The sequence below is a fragment of the Pistacia vera genome, unplaced genomic scaffold (assembly GCF_008641045.1).
Source record: "Pistacia vera cultivar Batoury unplaced genomic scaffold, PisVer_v2 Contig642, whole genome shotgun sequence".
Lineage (NCBI taxonomy): Eukaryota > Viridiplantae > Streptophyta > Magnoliopsida > Sapindales > Anacardiaceae > Pistacia > Pistacia vera.
The window spans coordinates 208,655-224,858 of record NW_022196493.1 but is presented as its reverse complement, the minus strand read 5'-3'; the positions used below and the strand labels follow the sequence as shown (position 1 = coordinate 224,858).

Here is a 16,204-nt window from a genome sequence, read left to right as displayed (position 1 = left end):
AATAACATTTACATGAGATTCCTTTCCCTTCCATTTGGTTAAGTCAAACCACGTATAAAATGATGATAGTTTAAATGGATAAGGAGGTAGTATTGTTTGGGCGATAAATGTCGACCTCAGGCTCAGACGTTTCCAAACAAAAGAATAGCCAATAATTTCAGTCTCAAAGAATGACAAACCAGACAGCGATTATGAATAGTACAGCTATGGACATACTCAAGATTGAGCACAACATGGTATATATAATTGTTGTTTTATTAAAGACGGAACCATATCTTTGCTTCCAAGCCTCAAACATCCACATCAATATATTATATACTAAAATTTATGCATGTATTGTTTGCTTCATACCATTCCATTCCATTCCTTTTGTATACGTACAGGAGTATCCTAAGTTGATAACAAAATAATATGTGACTCTAGTTAAAGAGTTGTATTTTCCACAGGTATACGAAAGCAATTAATATTTAATTTGCCAAGCCTTTCAAAACATGTTTCTTACAAATACTGAGTCAATGGAGTGCTGATCTGGAACCCAATCCCAATAATAATAATGCAAGAAATAACAAGGGTTGGGGATATTTTTGGGGAACTGAGCGTGGTGAACAGTACACAGAAAAGGACAAATTTAGTGGGCAGATTCCATCGGTTTGTTCCGTGCGGAGATTCCTACCAATTTCCAAGAGAGATAACAAATGTCTCTAATTATAAAATAATCAATCTACCCAGATCATTTCTTCATTACTACTGATCTCGATACCATTTGTAATATTTGAAATACAAGCAACGATAGATCCAAAAAACCCATTTCCATGTGCATTAGATGTGTGCTATCATCTTTTTTCTTGTAATAATTATTTATCATGCTAAGGGTATCTTCTAGTAGAGTTTATAACAATACAATAAAAATTTGTTAGTTGTTTAATTAGGAAAATATTCTTCAATCTCCCAGTCCCAACACTTTCATTTCAAAAACAACCAAATACTTTGACAAAACCATACCATATCTTATATTAGTCAATAAAGTAATCTTCAAAAAAAACCTGAAATTGCATTCAAAGTGGCAAACAACAGCAAGCCCATTTCAGTAAAATAAAAATCCCAACAACTAAATCTAATCTTTCCATCAAAGAAGGAAGGAACCAACGGCGCACAAAATAAAAACACTTGAAAACGCTACACACGCCACTCCTTTTGTATTCCCTTTCTCCCGCGATCTTTTTTCTTTTTCATTTCCGGCGAGCATGACTCCACTGCTCTTCGCATAATGACCCGAACCCTACCCCGACCCCACAAACTATCCAATTCAACTTCTCCTACTAATAGTAGCGGTGGAGGAACCGCCATGAGAGTGATAGTACCCTTACAAGGAGTGGTTCAAGGGAGAGGAGGTCTGTTTTTAGGCTCTGTAATCCCCTGCGCGCTCTTTTACTTTCTCCAGCTCTATCTCAAACGATTCCGTAATGACCCAGGTGACCCCAAAGACCCGAATTCTTCTTCTCCGCCGCCGAGAACGGGTTCTCCTAATACGTCGCCATCTAATTCGGCAGGGAAGTTGACAGAGCTTTCTGGGTTCCCGCGGTCTCTGTCTCGGTCTCTGTTGTCGCCGCGAAATACTGGTGGACCCGTTTCTGTGTCGAGTCGGGTCAGTTCGATTCTCAAGAGCGGTGAGTCACCGTTTTATTTGGGCTTAAAGCGAGTTGAGGATGACCCGTATCATGAAGTTGGTAATTCGGGTGGGATTATTCAGCTTGGTTTGGCTGAAAACAAGGTTGGTTTTTTTTTTTTTTAATACATTTATTTATTTATTTTGTTAAGTAAATGATACTCTTCAAAGAATAATATGGTATTGTCAAAATTTCAGCTTCTACATGAAAAAAATTGTTTTTTTTTTTTTTTTTCAACTTAAATTATTAGAGTAAGCTGTTTTTGTAACTTCAATAATGGCTGTGGTGATGGGTTTGAGCGTTTGGTTGGTGTAGTTGTCATTGGATTTGGTTGAGGATTGGCTTGACCAGAATGCAAGAGAGGCGTTAGTGGGTGGAGTAGCAAATTGTGAGGAGTCCAATAGTAGTGGGATTGCTAGTTACCAGGCTTTTGATGGACTGATGGAGTTGAAAGTGGTAATTCATAATTTCATTTTCTGTAAATTATCCTTTTCTTGTTTTGAATGACGGAGTCTAACTAGCTTTGTATGTGTGGTGGTGTGTTATTCTTCCTTCCAATTTCGGTTCATATTGGCCTGCTTGCTGGAGTTTATACGTTGGTTTCTGGAAATTTTAAGCTATTATGACGAAATGGATTTATATTCTTAGAGGCATGGTGTCGTAATTGGCAACCTTCCCCATAAATTTAGGGGATCCTTTTTGATCATTTATAAATAATCACGGAACAGTGTCATAAGAAGGTCTCAACCAATTTAGGGCTTGTCAAGATGAACAGTTTGTAGTTCATCATTTAGTATAACTGCAATGGGATTGCCCTTGGATTAAAATTTTTTTTGGTGTTACCTCAAATTTGAATTAGTTTCATCATCAGTTGTAAGATTTATGAAACTTAATGAAAGGATTAAAATTTTCATTTCGTGGAACTTAATTCTAAGTGATTGAAAAGTTCACTTTTGATGAATAAATGACAGTAATATGTAATTACAGATCTGCTTTTAATTTTATTATGTTTTGGAACCAGCTAAGGTGCATTGTTCGTTATCAACCATCAATCACACCCCAACAAAATAATGGAAGTGATCCGATGATTGAAAAGCAGGCTTAACATTACCTCAGTTCTGTGGCAGTGCCTTTATATTTTATGTTGCTGTTGATTGTTCATGCTTTTTTTTTTTTTTTTTTTTAATATAAATGATAAATATTTAGTTTTTTTTTTTTTTTTTTTAATATAAATGATAAATATTTAGAATACTACCACTAATTGCATATCAATTTAATTTTAGCAGTTACAAAATTTTGTCATCATTTTGGATCGGCTTTGATTTCTGTCTGGTGATGAACCTTTTGCCTTGGATCTGAAATATCTCACGAGGTTGCTAGTATTCAGAGTTCAGTTGCTAGTTATAAATTTCAGATAAAATTCAGATATCATGCTTTTTCTTTCATGGAATTGGCATTTGAAAGTTCAAGGCTTCTGCGATCACAGAGTCTCACTTCCATAGATTATCAATTTTGTTTGTGGATGAAATATGTTTTATTTTTTCTCGTAAACTACATTCATTAGTGGATTTTCACTAATCACACTAATCCTGCAGGCTGTTGCAGGGTTTATGTCACAAGTCATGGAAAAAGAAATTTCCTTCAATCCTTCACAAATAGTATTAACAGCTGGTGCAATTCCTGCAATAGAGATACTCAGCTTCTGCCTAGCAGACAGTGGGAATGCATTTCTTGTTCCAACGCCATATCACCCTGGGTAATTATGGATCCCCATGTTTCAGTTTCAGCGGTATATAATTCAGTAATTTTACGACCCTGTGTGAGAACTGAAGTTTTAAACTATATATGCAGTCTTGATAGGGATGTAAAATGGCGAACTGGGGTGGAGATAATTCCTGTTCCCTGCCGCAGTGCCGACAACTTCAGTGTAAGTATTACTGCTCTAGATCGAGCTTTCAACCAGGCAAGGAAGCGTGGTATCAGAGTTCGTGGTATTATAATATCAAACCCCACAAATCCTGTTGGCAATCTATTTAACCGGGATACACTTTACAGCCTCCTGGACTTTGCTAGGGAGAAGAAGATCCATGTTGTCTCTAATGAATTACTAGCTGGGTCCACTTATGGAAGTGAAGAATTTGTGAGCATGGCTGATATTATTGATGTAGAAGACCTTGACCGGGACAGAGTTCATATGGTATATGCTCTATCAAAAGACCTATCTCTTCCAGGTTTTAGGATGGGAGTTATCCACTCCTACAATGAGAATGTTCTGGCTGCTACTAAAAAAATGGCTAGATTCTCGTCTGTTTCAGCACCAACTCAGCATTTGGTAGTCTCAATGCTTTCAGATGCAAAATTTGTTGAGAAGTTAGTGAAGATTAATAGGGAGAGACTTGGAAGAATGTATGTTGAGTTTGCGGGAGGGTTGAAAAAGTTGGGCATTGAGTGCACAAAGAGTAATGGGGGTTTCTACTGTTGGGCTGACATGAGTGGGTTAATCAGCTCTTACAGTGAGAAAGGGGAGTTCGAACTTTGGGATAAGTTGTTGAATGTGGCTAAGCTCAATGTAATTCCTGGATCTTGTTGTCACTGTATTGAACCAGGATGGTTCTGTTTCTGTTTTACATTGTTGACTGAAAAAGATATCCCTGTAGTTATGGAACGAATACGAAGAATTTCTGAAACCTGTAAATTTCAAAGTTGAAATGCAATTGGATTATTATTTCAGTGTTAAATGACATACAGAATTGCAGCCATATTAGTTGGAACTAGCCATCTTCAGGCTTAACATGTGCAAATTGATTAAAGTTGGGTAGGAGTTGTGATGGCTTAAAAAATTTACACATCACTAAATGATCCTTGATGTTGCAAGCATACTGAATGATCTTCCATCATTTGTCAAGTCAGCAAAAGACTTAGCTATTCACTGCTTCGAAGGGAAAATAGACAGGAAGGGGAAGGGGAAGGGGAAACAATGTTCATTAAATTAATTTATTTTATTTTCCATGCCCGCTATTATTTGACATTCCATGCGTTTGTCCCCATCTTTGGATAATAATAGTGGCCCAAATGCTCTATGAAATTACAAACAAATCACACTCTAGCTCTCTTTGCCGTTGTTTCTTGCTGTGGTTATATTGAAACGAATTACAGCATTAGATTATGTTCTTTTACAGGAGGCAAAGCACTCACCTGAGGTTTAACTTTTTACTCATCATACTTGATGTTCTATGTTCCAAAAGTTAAACAAGAATCAATTGCCAGCAAATAACATACAATAAATGAATCATTTTATTGAAAATTATAAATGTCAGCAACAATTGATTAATGCTAATCCCAAAATGAATACAAAAGAATGATTTTCATTTTCCTCTTCCCACCTCTCAATCCCCTTCCACCTAGACTATTCTTTGATCTTGCAACAAAAATAAACTGTTAATTTGACTCTAGAAGTGGTTCAATAAACCCTCCATTTTCATTAATCACACTATGGTTCCAGTCCATTTCTGATGGACTCAAGAAATTGAACTACTTCAGCCATGCTTGGTCTTCTTGAAGGAACTTCTGATGTACAAATTAGCCCCAATTTCATAACCTGAATCAATTCATTCTCTGCAAAACCTCGCAAACTTGTATCAAAACATGCCGAAGCAGAGCCACTCTCAAACAACTCTCTGGCATATTCACATAAAACCACCACCGCATTTGCACTGGGACTCTCCACTGGTTTCCTCCCTGTAACCAGCTCCAAAAGAATCACTCCAAAACTGTAAACATCACATTTCTCACTCAACCTGTAACTTTGAGCCAACTCCGGTGCTACATACCCAACTGCATTGTGAAATTTGGTTAAACCATAATTGTCCAAGATGGGGAGAAATTTTCCTAATCCATAATCAGACAACTTAGCCTCATAGTTTTCATCTAAGAGTATGTTAGTGGACTTGATGTTGAGATGAAGTATTGGAGGCCTACAATCATGGTGAAGGTAAGCAAGTGCTCTTGCAGTCCCAACAGCAATCTGAAACCTCCTAGACCAGTGCAATTCACTATTGCCTACACCAGTACTGGTGCCTGGATAATTAAGCCCGTGTAGATTATCATACAGATTCCCATTTGGAACAAATTCAGACAGAACTAGCTTATTTGATGAGGACCAATAATAACCTTGAAAGGGAACCAAATTGGAGTGTCGTAAGTTACCTAACCGTCCAATTTCAAGCTCAAATTCTTCTTGGTTTCTAATCCTTCCTATAGTCTCAAGCTTCTTAACTGCAATTGAAATCCCTCCTTCGAAAGTGGCTTTATACACTGATCCAATTGAGCCACCACCTATTAGGCACTCCTTGTCAAGCAACGCTTTGATGCCTGCCTGCCAATCTTCATACTTTGAAGGCAAACTCTTGCTGAAGAGAACCAACTTCCCAATTATAACACTTGAATCTGTTGAAGCGAGAGGTGTGCTCTCAACAACAATAGTTTCATTATCTCTTCTACTCTTGCGTGCCTTGATGTTCATGATGGACACCACACAAACCCCAGTAAGGATAACTGCTGCAGCAACAATTGCAACAATAGCAGAAACACTAAGAACCTTGGGTTTCTTTGATGTTGAAGTTGTGCCATTACGACTTCCTGAGCAAGATGTCTCCAGAGGCGCACCACAGAGTCCAGGGTTGTTGGAAAATGCGAATGCACCAAAATGCTGTATAGTTGAAGGAATAGCTCCCGAGAGATTGTTAAAAGAAAGGCTAAAATATGTTATATTCATCAAATTTCCAAGGGAAACAGGGATTGGCCCAAAAAGTGAATTTTGTGACAGATCGAGAATTTGGAGATTGGACAAGTTTCCTAGACTAGATGGAATGCTTCCATTAAGGTGGTTTTGATGTAAATCAAGGATTTGTAAATATGTCATGTTATATAAGGTTTGAGGAATGTCTCCCTCTAAAGCATTACCAGAAACATCCCTGCAATAACATATTAGAAGTTTCTCAGCATTTATTAAAATAAACATTGCTTAACGTCTAGAATATATCAAGATAGGGGTTGAACTCACAGCGAACGAAGAAGCCAGCAATTGCCTAAATCATCCGGAACTTCACCAACAAGGTTGAGATTGTGCAAATCCAAAACCTGAAGGAACTCAATGCTCCCTAACTTTGGTGGGATTGTTCCATCTATGGAATTATTGCCCAATCTGATCACCAAAAGTTTCTCCAGATTGGTAATCCCAATTGGAATAGATCCAGTCAGCCTATTAAAACCCAAGTCTATAACCTTAAGGTTTCTACAATTTGTAATGCTCATTGGAATTTCACCATTTAACTCATTCCATGAAGAATCCAAAACTTCCATTCCCTCACCACAAGTTCCAACCTCTGGAATTTCCCCTCGAAAGCCATTATGTGACACATTGAAGTAACTGATATTCTTCTGTTCAAGAGCTCCAAATGGAGCCAACCCAGTAAACATATTGCTGCTTAGATCCAAATACTTGATGCTCTGGCACTTTGATATTTGCTCTTGAACACTCCCCATTAACACATTGCCTCTCAAAGATATAAAATCTAATACCGGGATATTGCAAACTTGAGAAGGCAATTCACCACTAAGATTGTTGAAAGAGAAATCAAACCCTTCAAGATAAGTACAATTGGCAATAGACACAGGAATTGGACCAGAAAGATTGTTGTGAGACAAAGAGACAAACTTGGTCTTATTACAAAACTTAAACAAATCAAAAGGAATACGTCCACTATAACCATTCCTAGACAAATCCAGAAGTCTTATATTTGGTAAGTCACCGATAAATTCAGGGATTGATCCAGAAAGTGCATTAGAACTCACATTGATCTTCCACAATGTTTGTATTTGAACATACTCTTGAGGAATATTACCTGAAAATTGATTACCAAACAATGTCAAGACCCGCAGATGCTTTAAACCAGACAAGACTGGAGATAAAACTCCAGCAAGGCTAGTGTTCCACAACACAATCTTGTCCACAAAACCATCTGGATTACAAATCACACCCTTGAAATTTTCACAAGGATTGCCACTTGAGACCCATGAAGACAAGGCGTTAAAAGGATCATTTGTGATGTTCCCCTTGAACTGTAGCAAGATTTCCTTTTCAGTTGCTGGTGAAACTATAGTGATTGTGAGACAAGTAAAAATGAGAAATAGGTGGATACTTGTCATGCTCGAAAATTGTGAAATGGATCTAGCCGTTTGGCATTATGAATTATTGAATCCGATAGAAAGAAGATCTACCAACCTGACTTCAATTGATGATGATACTCCACTTGGAAGATAATGATAAGAATGTAGTAAAATGAAACACAGTATCATTATCCTCATCAAAGAGCAGCATTTCATGACCTTATTGTACTACAATTTGAACGCATTAGCGTCAACAATAGCCTCTTAGCTGTACATGGAAATAAATGAATTTTGCTTGTTAGCATGATCACCAAGTCAAGGCTGAAAAAGAAGGATCTGGGAAGTTAACAATTTTAATTAGTTTTCCGGGGGCCAAGTGGAAAAGTAGAAGGGAATTATGAAAGGGTTATGGGAAGTAAATGAAATGAAAATGGAGGAAGCTTTGCTGGAAAGGGAGCAGGTGAAGAAATTAAATAAGTAATGAGATGTTATTGTTACCAACAAAAACAGAAGATAAAAGCACGTGCATGTGGATTTTCTCTCTCCCTGTTAAAAAGATTGATAAGAAAATGATGAATAAAGAAAGGGTTAAGGGTAATGTTCACTGACCTTCATGTAGGGTCTGTGTGGTTGTCTGGACTGGAGTTGAGCATTTATTCTCTCAACCCAACAACCAAGCCACTACCTCTCTCACATACACATTCATTATTAATTATTACAATAAGCAAGAGGAAGAGGAAGAAGAAGAAGAAGAGTAGTTTTGTTTTGCTGACTGAGTTGTTCAACTTTCTTCTTCTATCCGTTTCGATGGAGACCCTAGTATTGCTGTTTTCTTTCTTTAAATATAAAATATTAAACTTACTTGAGGGATGTCCATCTAAAGGTAAGAGTAAGACTATTTAAGGACCGTTGATTTGCCGATCATCTTAACGTATGTCAATGTGAAGGTAAATGTTGTTGGTTGCTCTGCTGGCCCACAATAAATGCTTTTAATGCAAATATTAAATGGTCTCCACTGCCAACGTCAACGTCTCACTGTGGTGTGCTTTAAGACGCAGACGCAGTCATAGATCTTAATGGATGGAATTTCAATATTTTAGATCAAAATAACCAATAATCAATCTAACAATCTCTATATTTATATAATCTCGAAGCATACTCTTTTTCTGTTTTACATAAGATTGATATATATGATTGTCATATAGGATATTATTAATTGATTCACGTATTTACTATTTATTAGGCTTATTATAATAGAGATCATTTACATGAATTCAATTAATGTATTCAATACAAATTTTAATTTGAGATCTTTCACATTCTTTTTTTAATTTGATAAATTACAAATGATTCACTTGTGTGTTATTGAGTTCTATGAATATTAAGAGATTGTTATAATAGAAATTATTTACATGTATTCAATACAAATCATTCACATTCCTCTTTTAATTTGATAAAGATACAACATATCTTTTCACATTCATGAAATTCAATAATACATTTTATTAATCCATTAATATTCAACGTTCATTTATACATATTAATTATTATTATTAATTAATCTTAATATTTTTGTACCCCTTCACATTCAATTAATTATTATTAATATTAATATATCTTTATCCCTTCATATTCAATTAAACAAAAATATCAAACATAATATCGAAAAATGTTTTTTTTATAAAACGTATTATCATTTAATATTTAATATAAATCCAAAAATTTTAAACTCATCCAATAATAATAAAACATTTAAATCAAAATAATCATAATCAATAGCATGCAAACACTTACTAAAAAATATCAAAAGTCATATTAATTAGCAATAATCCAATTATATTGAATATAACAGGAACAGTTGTTGTAATCATTAATTATCATATAATATTACTTAATGACATCTAAAGCTATATAAGAGTAGAGAATTCAACAATCCATACACCTTCAAATATTTTTTTCATTTCACACAGATACCATTAACAAATGGAAGACAAAAGACAAACTATTGTCAATCCAAAATCCAAACAAACAAAAGCGTGCGGTAAATAACATCAACTGATTACTCTTATATTCCTTCTACATATCTACTTTTACATCTCCATTTTTTTTTTTTTAGCAGGTCAAGCAGCAACGTCAAATGGTTTGCCTGAACTGGAAGGTATTCTACAAAACCTTAAAGTCACGCTGGACAAACTCAACACTGCCAGAGTGATGAACAGCGATATAATGAATGCTTTGTTAGCAATAACAGGCTCAACCATACATGTAATATTCGATTTACGGAAACGTGAATCCCTGATTATTGCCAAAGAAAAGGAACTTGGTATTCCTTAAGGAAAAAAATAGAACTATATATATAAATAGTTCTATTATCAATAAAATCAATAAAAGATTCACAGTTTATTGTTCCCATTAAATGATGATACTAGAAGCTAATATAAATATTGCTTATTCTACAGTTAACGCATAATTCTACATTACTATTTTACACCTTTTAATCTATTTCTTAAAGATTCCATTTCATTGTATAACTTAATGGGTTGGATTTAAATTTTAAAAGTTTTTTAATTAAGTAGTGAATAAGTTTCTCAACAATTGAACTTAAACTTATTCTATATGTGTGAAGATCTTATAAATATATATATATATATATATATATATATATATATATATATATAATATATATATATATATATATTATATAATATATATATATATATATTAATATAATGTGAAGCAGACTGCTTCTTTGACGCCACGTAGGATTGATAAATGATCGCATGTAGGATGTGTTTAAGTGTCCACGTGTTTGTTGTTTATTGGGCTTGCTATAATAGTCATGGTTTCAATTACCAGTAATAATTTCTCAAAATAATATTTTAAAGATATTCACTAAATGTAACTATTTATCACAATCTCTAACTATTGATATTCTACATTGTACATTTAATCTAACATGATAATATTCATCAACCCTTCAGTTATCACAACAATTAGTGGAAACTATGCACTAATATGTCAATAATGTAACTATTTACGAGAAACAGCTCTTCTATTTGCCTTTTCCATTTGTTGTTCCAATATTTAAATATATTTACTAAATTAACATTTATCAATCTCTTAACTATTGATATTATACTATGTAATTTAATCTGAACATGATAAATTCATCAACCCTTCATTATCACATCAATTTAGTGGAAACTATGCACTAAATGTTCAATAAATAACTATTTACGAGAAACAGTCCTTCTATGCCTTTTCACATTTTGTTGTTCTATATAAACATAACAAAATACATTGAAATATCACATGTCTTTGGATTAATATCTTTGCAGGATATTATGACAGTTTCAATACTTTGTTTAAAGTTATTAATCAATGCAAGATGTGGATATTGATTGTCAGGGTTTTTAGATTGTGGAATGTTTTAATTTCAGAAGGGACAACAGCTGATTAGTCTTGATATGATTTTATTGATGAAGAGGTATTATATATTTTTGTTAAATTATAAATTTTACCAACATTGGAAATTGTGTAAGTTCGTTAACCTTTTTTATTTGTAATTATTTTATAGCATGATGTGATGCATGGGACTATACCAAAAAATAGAGTTGTGAAATTTAAGAACCAAATTCGTGAAGGCCATATATATTTGATTAAAAATGTGAAGGTCATACCATGTGCTACTACTTACAAGCCTGTTGAAGGTGCTTATCGTTTACAATTACTCATGAATACTTCCATCGAGGAGATCAAGGAAGTAACAGTTGCTATTCCAGAGTTTAAATTTCAATTTGCTGGTATCAATGATCTGCAAAATAGAAAAAATGACAGATCTTTGTTATCACGTAAACCTTTTATTACTATTCATGTTGTACATCTATATTATCTACTGTAATTCTAAATACAGTAAATGGTTTACAGATGTTATAGGTATTTTGAATGGAGTAGGTGAGATCGAAAAAATCGTATCAACAAACAGTTATAAACAAGATATCATTTTGCAAATTGAACAGTAAGTTCTTTTTTGAATATCGTAATAATGTGGTACAATTTGATTATCTTACATTGATGTATTTTCAGGGAGACATTTAGAGTTTCATTATGGGAGGAAATTTCAAAAAAAAATTGATGAGAGCTTGCTAATAGGAGATGACAAATCAGTTGTCATAATTATCCCATCAACAAACATTAAAGAGTTTCAAGGTATTTTAGGCTTTTGATATCGGATAGAAATTTATGGTTTAATAATTCGTGATTTTAAATGTACAGGTAAGATATATCTTAATAGTACTTCGGCATCAAGAATCTATATCAATCTACAAATTGACGAGGTCCATCTTTTGCAGAGAAAGTGCGTGTTTTAGCAACCTTTTCTGCAAATAATTTAAGAAATAATTATATAATTTATGTCTCATTTGTTGTACGATTTGCAGTAATGAAAATATTCCAGTTGTTAAATTGCAAAAGAGAAAGCTAAATGAGATATCGGTTGAGGAGGAGATGTTTCAAAATAGAGTATCTTTGAAATATCTTACCAGCCTTACGTGGTATAACTGGGATAGGATTACAGAATATACAATAAAGGCAAAAATCATTGGAGTCAATGGCAGATTTGGTTGGTGTTACTTATCTTGCAGTGTTTGTAAGAAGAAAATTCCTAATATGAACAATAGCAATTTCTACTGTATTAAATGCAATAAGGAGATAAAATTTCCACAAATGAGGTAAATCAATTTTTTATTGAAAATTAAATAATTGTTGTAAGACAATGCATTATAACGTTAGCATTTGATATTTATTAATGAATCTAGCCATCGTTGCTTTATTTCTAAGAACCCTAAGAAACCCTATCAACAGAAATATTATATTGTAATTAGAAGACAAGTAAATAATTAGAAACCTATAAACAAAAAATGACGTAACAAACTCAACTCCATAACACTTTGAACTATTAATATCATTATGCTTTCAACATCAACTTTAAGAAACTAAAAAGTCTAAGAAACCCAGTGAACAGAGATATTATACGATGCGTACAAAATAAGTAAATAATCGAAAGCCTGTAAATAACAATAGTATAACAGACTCTATCCCCATAAACACTTTGATACTATATCATACAATATTAAATGTATATACTAAACAATATAATAACCAAGAATTGTACTATAAAATGGACAACTATATTAACTAATTATAGCAATAACGGAATTAATTTCAAACAAAAATAACCTAACAAACTGCACCCCATAAACACTTTGAACTGTTTATATTATAATGCTTTCAACTTCAACCTTTCAGTTACCATGAGTAACCATTCAAAATAATAATTTAATTGTATTGATTAAATCATGACATAACAAACTATTAAATGCATATTTTTGTGCTCACAATTTAACGGTCATAAATTTTTCTGTTTTTTAATTCAAACATGAGAGGAATACAAATGGATCGGTAATTCACTGAGGGTCAACGGGGAAAATGGGGCAATTTTAGATTGACTTTCCAAAGTGAATTAGTTGGGTGGCAAGAAGCAAGGAAGAAGGGGTAAAGATATCTAATATTAGTATAATTAACTGAATGTGAAGGGGTACATATATTAATTTAAAATTAATTAATAATAATAATAATATGCATGATTATATGTTTTGTTTGATGAATTTAGTCTGATTCATTGTTTATATCTATATAATTCTGAAGCACTTGATATTTGATTGCCACATAGGATCTCAGAATTGTCCATGTTATTGGTTTAAGCTTTGGTATTATTAATAACAGATATCTATAACAAAGATACATTCAATGTTTGTTGGATGTGTTTAATTAGATAAATACACTTCACATTCACTTAAATGTTTTATGATTATATGTTTTATAATTAAAATTTAGTTTTATGATTATACGTTTTTATTCTAGATTTGTTTAATTCATTGTTTTTGTTTAATTGAATGTGAAGGGGTAAAGATATTAATATTAGTATAATTAACTGAATGTGAAGGGGTACAAATATATTATTATTAAAATTAATTAATAATAATAATTAATATGCATGATTATGTTTTTGTTTGATGAATTTAGTTTATTCATTGTTTTTGTTTAATTGAATGTGAAGGGGTAAAAATTTTTAATATAATATTTAATTGAATGTGAAAGGGACAAAATATTAATATTAATTAATATTCATGAATGAATGTGATATTAATGGATTGATAGGGTATTATTTTGAATTTCATGAATGTGAAAAGATACGTTGTATCAATTAAATGACTCTTACTTTGAATCATATATATGTTAATATTAACAGTTTGTTACATGATTTATCTGAATTGTACCAAGTATTTTATTTTATTCAATGCTAATGTTAATATTTATTGATTATATGAATCTTTCGACCATACTATCTTTTTATTATTGTACTAGAAAGATACAAATGATAGAAGATCAATCTACAATGTATATGTATCTTCATACATCTAATATCAATTAAATAGATGGATCTAGATATTATCTCAATTCTATCTTTCTTTGCTTTTCTATTTTCTTTTGTTGATTCCAATCAATCTGAAATAATCAAAAGGGAACTCTTACATTTTCTAATTTTAGATTTCTTATTATTATTATTTTCACATTCCTCTTTAATTTAATAAAGATCAACATATCTTGTCAACATTCATGAAATTCAATAATACACTTTATTAATTCATTAATATTCAACGTTCATTCATGCATATTAATTCTTATTATTAATTAATATTAATATTTTTGTACCCCTTCACATTCAATTAATTATTATTAATATTAATATATCTTTACCCCTTCACATTCAATTAAATGTTTTTTATAAAACGTATTATCATTTAACATTTAATATAAATCTTAGGGATGGGCACATAGCCCAGCCTTGCAAAGATCCGCCCCGCCCCGCCCCGAACGGGATGGATTTTCCCCGAATTTTTCGGGATTCGGGCTAGGCTCGGGCCTAAAATTACCCCCGAAATTGGGGGAGGAGCCGGGCCCGGGATTGGCTTTGCCCCGCCCCGTCCCCGCCCGTATATTATATATATATATATATATCAATTTTAATTTTAATAATTGAAAATCAATCATATATACCTATAATAATTTTACTATTTGAAAACCAATTATACATTATACAATAACAAATTATAATTGTGTTACTTTAGTATGATGGTTTTTATATTTAATATATACATTATAGACTTATTTTTTTTTTTTATGATATGGTCTTTATGTTTAATATGTATATTATATATTTAATTTCTTTTTTGGTTGGTATATATAATTGGGAGAAAATAATAATAAAAGTATAAATTAAGGAAAAAAAAAAAAAAACCCAAACGGGGAATTCGGGGATTCCCCAAATTCCCCGTTTGGGGAACGGGCTTTTTTCGGGGATTCCCCGAATTCCCCGAACGGGCATCGGGCCGGAATCGGGGAATCCCCTCGGGCTTTCGGGCCGGGGCCGGAGATAGTGGTCCCCGACCCCATGCCCATCCCTAATAAATCTGAAAATTTTAAACTCATCCAATAACAATAAAACATATAAATCAAAATAACCATAACTAATAACATGCAAACACTTACTAAAAAATATCAAAAGTCATATGAATTAGCAATAATCCAATTACATTGAACATAACACGAACAGTTGTTGTAATCAGTAATTATCATATAATGTTACTTAATGACATCTAAAACTATAAAAGAGTAGAGAATTCAACAATCCATACACCTTCAAATATTTCTTTCATTTCACACAGATACCATTAACAAATGGAAGACAAAAGACCAACTATTGTCAATCTAAAATCCAAACAAACAGAAGTGTGCGGTAAATAACATCAACTGATTACTCTTATATTCCTTCTACATATCTACTTTTACATCTCCATTTTTTGATTTTTAGCAGGTCAAGCAGCAACGTCAGATGGTTCGCCTGAACTGGAAGGTATTCTACAAAACCTTAAAGTCACGTTGGACAAACTCAACACTGCTAGAGTGATGAACAGAGATATAATGAATGCTTTGTTAGAAATAATAGGCTCAACCATACATGTAATATTCGATTTATGGAAACATGAATCCTTGATTATTGCCGAAGAAAAGAAACTTGGTATTCCTTAAGGAAAAAAATAGAACTATATATATAAACAGTTCTATTATCAATAAAATCAATAAAAGATTCATAGTTTATTGTTCCCACTGAATGATGATACCAGAAGCTAATATAAATACTGTTTATTCTACAGTTAACACATAATTCTACATTACTATTTTATACCTTTTAATCCATTTCTTAAAGATTCCATTTCATTGTATAACTTAATGGGTTGGATTTAAAT

At 32.7% G+C, this 16,204-nt stretch overlaps 2 protein-coding genes across 2 annotated transcripts; one reads left to right on the top strand and one right to left on the bottom strand.

The window, feature by feature from the left end:
- The first annotated feature begins 1,092 nt into the window (after positions 1 to 1,092).
- Positions 1,093 to 4,617, top strand: LOC116111534 (probable aminotransferase ACS10). Its single transcript, XM_031397709.1, has 4 exons — positions 1,093 to 1,771; positions 1,983 to 2,123; positions 3,263 to 3,423; positions 3,519 to 4,617. The coding sequence occupies exons 1-4, from the start codon at positions 1,268 to 1,270 to the stop codon at positions 4,372 to 4,374; spliced, it is 1,662 nt and encodes a 553-aa protein (XP_031253569.1). The 5' UTR covers positions 1,093 to 1,267; the 3' UTR covers positions 4,375 to 4,617.
- A 368-nt stretch (positions 4,618 to 4,985) lies between these two features.
- LOC116111537 (probable LRR receptor-like serine/threonine-protein kinase At1g12460) lies at positions 4,986 to 8,567 on the bottom strand. Its single transcript, XM_031397711.1, has 3 exons — positions 8,445 to 8,567; positions 6,730 to 8,103; positions 4,986 to 6,640 (listed from the first exon to the last, which is right to left on the bottom strand). Exons 2-3 carry the CDS (start codon positions 7,872 to 7,874, stop codon positions 5,158 to 5,160), a joined length of 2,628 nt encoding a protein of 875 aa, XP_031253571.1. The 5' UTR covers positions 7,875 to 8,103; positions 8,445 to 8,567; the 3' UTR covers positions 4,986 to 5,157.
- Positions 8,568 to 16,204: the final 7,637 nt, after the last annotated feature.